Source organism: Anarrhichthys ocellatus, unplaced genomic scaffold (genome assembly GCF_004355925.1).
Source record: "Anarrhichthys ocellatus isolate YVR2014 unplaced genomic scaffold, GSC_Weel_1.0 scaffold2821, whole genome shotgun sequence".
Lineage (NCBI taxonomy): Eukaryota > Metazoa > Chordata > Actinopteri > Perciformes > Anarhichadidae > Anarrhichthys > Anarrhichthys ocellatus.
In genome coordinates this window covers 1-6,789 of record NW_022282795.1, presented here as the reverse complement: position 1 = coordinate 6,789, position 6,789 = coordinate 1, and the positions used below count along the sequence as shown (strand labels likewise).

The window sequence follows — 6,789 nt, the reverse complement described above, 5'->3', positions numbered from 1 at the left end:
ATATGTACCTCTGAGATGTAGTACAGTATAAAGTACTATATGTACCTCTGAGATGTAGTACAGTATAAAGTACTATATGTACCTGAGATGTAGTACAATATGTACCTCTGAGATGTAGTACAATATAAAGTACAATATGTACCTGAGATGTAGTACAGTATAAAGTACTATATGTACCTGAGATGTAGTACAGTATAAAGTACAATATGTACCTGAGATGTAGTACAATATGTACCTCTGAGATGTAGTACAATATAAAGTACAATATGTACCTCTGAGATGTAGTACTATAAAGTACAATATGTACCTCTGAGATGGAGTACAATATAAAGTACAATATGTACCTCTGAGATGTAGTACAATATAAAGTACAATATGTACCTCTGAGATGTAGTACAGCAGAAAGTACAATATGTACCTCTGAGATGTAGTACAGTATAAAGCACAATATGTACCTCTGAGATGTAGTACAGTATAAAGTACAATATGTACCTCTGAGATGTAGTACAGTATAAAGTACTATATGTACCTCTGAGATGTAGTACAGTATAAAGTACGATATGTACCTCTGAGATGTAGTACAGTAGAAAGTACTATATGTACCTCTGAGATGTGGAGGAGTAGAAGTATAAAGTAGCAGAAAATAGAAATACTCAAGTAAAGTACAAGTACATCAAAATGAAAGTGCAGTACTTGAGTAAATGTACTTTACTTTCGCGGACATTTGTGAGGTGTTTTATCTCAAAGAACATCTCAAAAGATGAATAAACGAAGATGTAAATATACACTAAGCCCATATTTAAGTTCATAATACTGTAACTTCTATACTGTCTTACTCTCCACTTCACCCCCCTCATATAGTGTGTCATTGTACTCCTCAGCAGTATCAGATACTCATGATGATGTGTCCTCACCTCTGTCCGTGGTAGGTGTTCCACAGCTGCTCCAGCTTGTGTTGACTTCCCTTCATGTAGTTCTTGGTCAGAGACTCCAGACGTTTTTTCTTGGCCTGCATCACCTTACTGATGTCAGCTGGAAGCAGAACAATAACTCTTAATATACTGACAGTACAATATGTGAGTATTGGTGTTTATATTCAGTTTACACAGGACTTTATATGAATAGGATGAGCTGTTGTTGGAAAAAGGACATAAATATTGATGTATAGCTACACAGAGAAAAGGTGAAATAATGAGTACAGTATATGAAATACAATTCAAATATACATAGTGGTGTGATTAGTAGCAGCTAAGTATGGTAACGCTACATGTAAAGCTATATGATACCATCAACTATAACAGTAGTATAATAGTACATAATATAGTGTAGGATATAAAGTATAAAATCATCAATACTGTGGTATAAAAGCTGGTCAAAGATGAAGTACGGTAAACAGGAGAACGACTTTAACGCTTCGAGCAGAGGAAAAACAAACACACCTGCACCAAGCTGCTTACCTCCGAATTTCTCCAACATGGAGTGAACCTCATTTCTGAAGGTGAGAAAAGAGAGAGAGACGTAGCTTTAAATGTTAGCTGCTGCACAGAGTATCACATAATATATATAACTGTACATTAAATCTAGCTAATAAATTAAGCTGTAATTAAAGAGTTTGAATACCCGACAGCACTCGTTGCCTCCTGTTCAAAGTCGGATGCTGGTCTCTTCTTGGCCGACTTTTCCCCCATCGGAGTTTCATCTGGGGAGAAAGAAAGGAATTATTAATGTTCGTTTAGTAGCTAGAAAGCTAATGCTAACTTTATTCAGATAAAGGTAGTAACACTACAGTGTAGAAATACTGAAATAATACTTTTTAAATAAAAAAATCATGCATTCAAAATGTAATTTTACAAGTTTTAGAATTCAATATACTTAAAATAAAGTACTCATTCTGCAGAATGATCCATTTCAGAATAAAATATATTACATAGGATTATAATTCAATTCAATTAATTTTTGTATTGCCCAAAACCTCAGAGGGCTTTACAATATGTACACATTTGACATCCTCTTGTCCCGGAACCCTCACATCGGAACAGGAAAAACTCCCCCAAAAACCCCTTTAACAGGAGAAAAGAGGGAGAGACCTGAGGGAGAGCAACAGAGCAGGGATCCCTCTCCCAGGATGGACAGAAGTGCAATAGATGTCATGTGTAGAACAGGATAACAGAGTTACAACACATTTAATGTATGACAATCACATAATCAGTGATGTTCAATAATTGTGAGCAATAATTCAACTTTGCATAAACAATGCATTGCATTTAGTTATATTGTACATTTAAACTAACATTCTAATGTATTTATAATATTATATATATATATATATATATTATATATGTATGTTACGTAATGTTAGCTAACAGTAGCTACCATTAGCTAGCGGTACACTTACCTTCTCTCACATCCTCCTCTGAGCCGCTCAGCTCTTTCTTTTCATCTTCTGTAATAAAATCAAAAACCTTTTTATCTAATTTTTCTTCCGGGTGTTTCTTCTTCATCTGTCTTCTCCCTGTTGCCATTCTTCTTCTAACCTGGTTTATTTAATGCTAACGTTACCTAAGCTAGCTCGAGCAGACTAAGCTACACAAATGGATTCTGCTGAAGTGCTGCTAATGGCGGCTAATGCTACCGAGCTAGCTCACTGTTAGCTTAGCGGTTGCTGCAAATGGATTCAAGCTACTTCTTGACTAAATGTCTTTGATAGACAGACAGAACGTTATTGTAGTTAACTATTTAAATAAAATGGACCTCGATACCCGATTCTAGTGTTCGTGTTACGTTCTAAATGAAGCTAGAATCAACTGGTTAAGACACAAACTAAAGGAAGCGAAGCTAACCGAGCTAGCCGAGTTTAAGATGGATTCCCGCCACAACCGGTCGGAGGAAAGAACCCGGATGAAAGGATCAACGTTTTTTTTTGTTTTTTTTTAAATCAGTGGTCCTTGAAGAAGTACTCAGATCCTTTACTGCAGTAAAAGTACTAATACCACACTGTAAAAATACTCTGCTAAAGGTAAAAGTGCTGCCTTGATACTGAAGTAAAAGTATTGATTAATACCACACAGTAAAATACTTCATTAAGTATTAATACCTAAGTAAAAGTACAATTCCAAAATACTCTATTTCAAGTATTGATAGTAAAAGTACTAATACCACACTGTAAAATACTTCATTAAGAATTGACACATAAGTAAAAGTACATTGACAAAATACTCAGTTTCGAGTATTGATAGTAAAAGTACTAATACCACACTGTAAAATACTTCATTAAGTATTGACACATAAGTAAAAGTACATTGACAAAATACTGTTTCGAGAATTGATAGTAAAAGTACTAAAACACACTATAAAAATATTGTTACAAGTAAAAGTAATGCTCTGACAATGTTACTTCAGTAAAAGTATATCAGTATAATCCGGTAAATGTAGTTGAAGTATCAAAAGGATCCTGTGTGGTAAATAAAGATGGTTGTACTTCATATTTTGTGGGTTTTCCTTTGAATGAATTTGTTCTTCCTGGAAACAGATTGATGAAGATATTTATAAGTCTCTTTAAAATACTTTAACCTCATTATAATAAAATCAATCTGTAAATAATAAATCATGATCTGATCAACATGTTAAATACTGACAAAGTTGGATTATACACTGCAATTCTTCTTCTGTCCTTTAATAATATTTGAACAGATAAAAACAGTATAAAGAAGTTTGATTATTGATCAGTAAATATAGATTGAAGAGGTTTAAACTGTGATTAGATCAGCTGATGTTCCAACAGTAACTAACCTTCTGTTTATATGTGAAGTCTGAAGAGCTTTGATAAAGTTAATTCCAGCTTGTTCTACACTGCTTTTATTGTGAAACTCTTAAACACTGAAACAGGAAGCTGTTCCTGTTTAAATCTAAGCTTGCTGTTTCTTTGCCGATTTCTTCTCTTCTGATTCATCTTTGTCTCTTTTAACAGAGTTTATTTCTCCGTCTACTAAACTAAATAACATCTATTAGTGAAGAGACTTTCTACAAAATGAAAGCATCACAGACATTCAGACGTATAGATGTTTGACTGACACAGAAAGCAGATTATTATAATTATAAGAAGTAACCCAGGATTAAAACCCGTGCTCCTCTATAATATAAAATGTTAAACCAGTAACAATATGTTTAAGACTTCTTAAATCATACTCATGTATTACCCGTTGCCATTTTACAATTTACTAGCAATAAAAAAAGACTTTTAACAGGATATAAAACCATCAGCACAGACTCGGGTACAAAATAAAACATAACAGCTGGAGAGAAAAACAAACATTTAACTTCACATTTTACTCGTTTTGAATTCCGTTCTTCCTTCCATCCGTTCTCTTTACAGGTGTTTTCCCCACGATGCTGCAGAAGAAGAAGAGACTTCCTGTTTCAGTCAGATATCAAACTTCTCTTCACAGATGAAATGTCCGTTCTCTTCGTAGTCGTCTCGGGTCACGATGATCTCGTCGTAGTCCGGACTGTGAGCCAGCAGCTTCCCTCCTTCCCACGAGTAACTGATCGGACTAAAGGACAGACACATGTTCAAATGAACACATTAATGACACGATATGATCGTCATTTCATCTTTATCATGTGTTTCTTTGGCTCTTTTACTCTTTTCTGTGAAGTACTTTGAGTTTCCTTGTTGCTGAAATGTGCTAAATAAATAAATCAGCTTTATAATATTTACATTATAGATAGATAGATAGATATGTACTTTATTCATCCCCAGGGGGGAATGTGTATGTTACAGCAGCAAGACACACCAAGAAGCAACGTAACAGAGTAACCACAAATATTAAGTATTAAAAAATGCACAATATATACAATAGAATAACAGAGTAGGACATATTAAATATCAGAATATAGAATATGGAAGATAAAACAACAAAAATGCACAGTATATACAATGAAATAGAATAGTGCAAACATCAACCCCAGCAAACAGCAGTGTAGCGGTGTGTAGTTATGTGGAGGATGATCTGTTCAGAGGTGATTTATTATAAAGTCTTATAGACTTTAGTCTCTTATAGAGAGCAGGAATGTTCTCCTGTATCGGTCCTGTGACAGCGGAGCTGGATCAGTCTGTCCCTGCAGGAGGTGGTGGAGAGGGTGGTCCGGGTTATCCAGTATGGATAATAGTTTCTTCAGTGTCCTCCTCTCCACCACCTCTTTCAATTTCATTTACTTTGTGGCTTCTCATAAAACTCATAAATCTTTATTTCCTTTAAATGAATCCTCCACAGATTCATCATCACACTCTTTTAACGTCAACAGACTCTAAAGGATCTAAATGGAAACATGCATTCTTCTTCCCAGTGCCTACATTACCCACAATGCACATCTCTGTTACGTGTGGTAGATTGGTGTGTGTTATGCTGGTTAAGTAGCAGAGAGTGTCCTGCAGCAGAGACGAGTCCCGTCACATTATTATTTTCCTTTTTTAACTCACTTGTCCGGCTGCAGGACGGACACAGGGAGGTGGGCGGGGGCTAGAGATCGAAGCTCCGCCTCCAGCCGCTCTCTGAAGCCAGAGAACAAAGTGTTTCCTCCAGTCAGGACCACGTTCTGGTAGAAGTGAGCCTGCATCTCTGGAGGAGGAACCACACACACATATTACAGACATGAGACATATTTACTGAATATAATACCTACATGTGGACACACAGGGACGAGTTTCACTCAGAGTAAAACACATTTTCTGGACATGCGCCACTAAAATAATTAAAGATCCAGATCTTAATAGAGACCAGAGTCTCTGCTGGACTCTCAGGACCATGAGGTCCAGTACTCAGAGACCTTCAGGCAGAGACTGGATGGAGTCCACAATGGCCTCTGGGATCCCCGTCTCCTGGAGGCCGATGTCCGACGGGTGGAAGAGCATCTCTGGGACGGCAAAGCGCTCGTTGGCGAGTCTCAGGATCTGCTCCCCGGTCTTGTACTTCCCACTGAAGACCATCTCGTCTGGAGGCTGGGGGACAGGAAAGAGGGACGGACCGCTGAGAGGAAGCTCATCTATCTGAGACGAAAGCTCAGGAAATATCTTTATAAAAGGTGTTTTCTTACCTTACAGAATCCTTTCTTGATGGAGCTGAAGTCTGGTAGAACGTAGTCCCTCACCACAGTGTTCTCCTCGCCCTTCATCCTGAACACACACACACGAACACGAACGCACACACGCACGCACGCGAACACGCACGCACACACGTTACCCAGAAGGCTTTGCAGAGTTCAAAGTTCCTGTATGTACCTGTTTGTTTAAATAAAGTTAAGTCAAAACCACACTTTTGACCTTTAAAGCTTTTTGACGCAAATTAGTGATTTTTTGTATTCGTTCATTCAACCGTTACAGATGAAATATATGACGACAGAGACCTCGTTTACAATGAAGAATAGAAAAAAAGCATTTAAAAAATAAGAAAAAGCTTAAATAATTAAAAGCTAAATTGGTAAAAATAATAAATCTTAACAATAAAAAAAGTAAATATGAATCATAAACAATCTCAGTAAAATTCTGCAAGATAATTGTTCATTAAAATGTACTTAAAAAATACAATGTAAACAGTTTGCGTCTGAAGATGACCTTTAAATAGTTACCTTTAGATAATGCCTCATCTGCATATGAAATGAACATAAAACATTTCAGTAATATGATCCACTACTGATCCACTACTGATCCACTACTGATCCTCTACTGATCCTCGACTGATCCACGACTGATCCTCTACTGATCCACTACTGATCCACTACTGATCCTCTACT

General features: G+C 36.5%; 2 protein-coding genes across 2 annotated transcripts; both read right to left on the bottom strand.

Annotated features, from left to right (window-relative positions):
* Positions 1 to 914: 914 nt before the first annotated feature.
* Positions 915 to 3,556, bottom strand: LOC116378574 (synaptonemal complex protein 3-like; the record flags this gene model as incomplete). Its single annotated transcript, XM_031840465.1, has 4 exons — positions 2,396 to 3,556; positions 1,621 to 1,699; positions 1,458 to 1,492; positions 915 to 1,032 (listed from the first exon to the last, which is right to left on the bottom strand). Coding segments are annotated over exons 1-4 (359 nt in total), but the record flags the coding sequence as incomplete, so codon positions are not given.
* A 101-nt stretch (positions 3,557 to 3,657) lies between these two features.
* On the bottom strand, positions 3,658 to 6,783 carry LOC116378575 (actin-related protein 6-like). Its single transcript, XM_031840466.1, has 4 exons — positions 6,094 to 6,783; positions 5,827 to 5,998; positions 5,480 to 5,618; positions 3,658 to 4,550 (listed from the first exon to the last, which is right to left on the bottom strand). The coding sequence occupies exons 1-4, from the start codon at positions 6,169 to 6,171 to the stop codon at positions 4,421 to 4,423; spliced, it is 519 nt and encodes a 172-aa protein (XP_031696326.1). The 5' UTR covers positions 6,172 to 6,783; the 3' UTR covers positions 3,658 to 4,420.
* Positions 6,784 to 6,789: the final 6 nt, after the last annotated feature.

Coding starts and splice junctions, on each gene's coding strand:
- LOC116378575 (XM_031840466.1), bottom strand. CDS start 6,171: ATGAAGGGCGAGGAGAACACTGTGGTGAGGGACTACGTTCTACCAGAC. Junction 5,999..6,093: donor TCAAGAAAGGATTCTGTAAG/GTAAGAAAACAC, acceptor CCTGTCCCCCAG/CCTCCAGACGAGATGGTCTT. Junction 4,551..5,479: donor TCCGTCCTGCAGCCGGACAA/GTGAGTTAAAAA, acceptor TCTGTCCTTTAG/TCCGATCAGTTACTCGTGGG.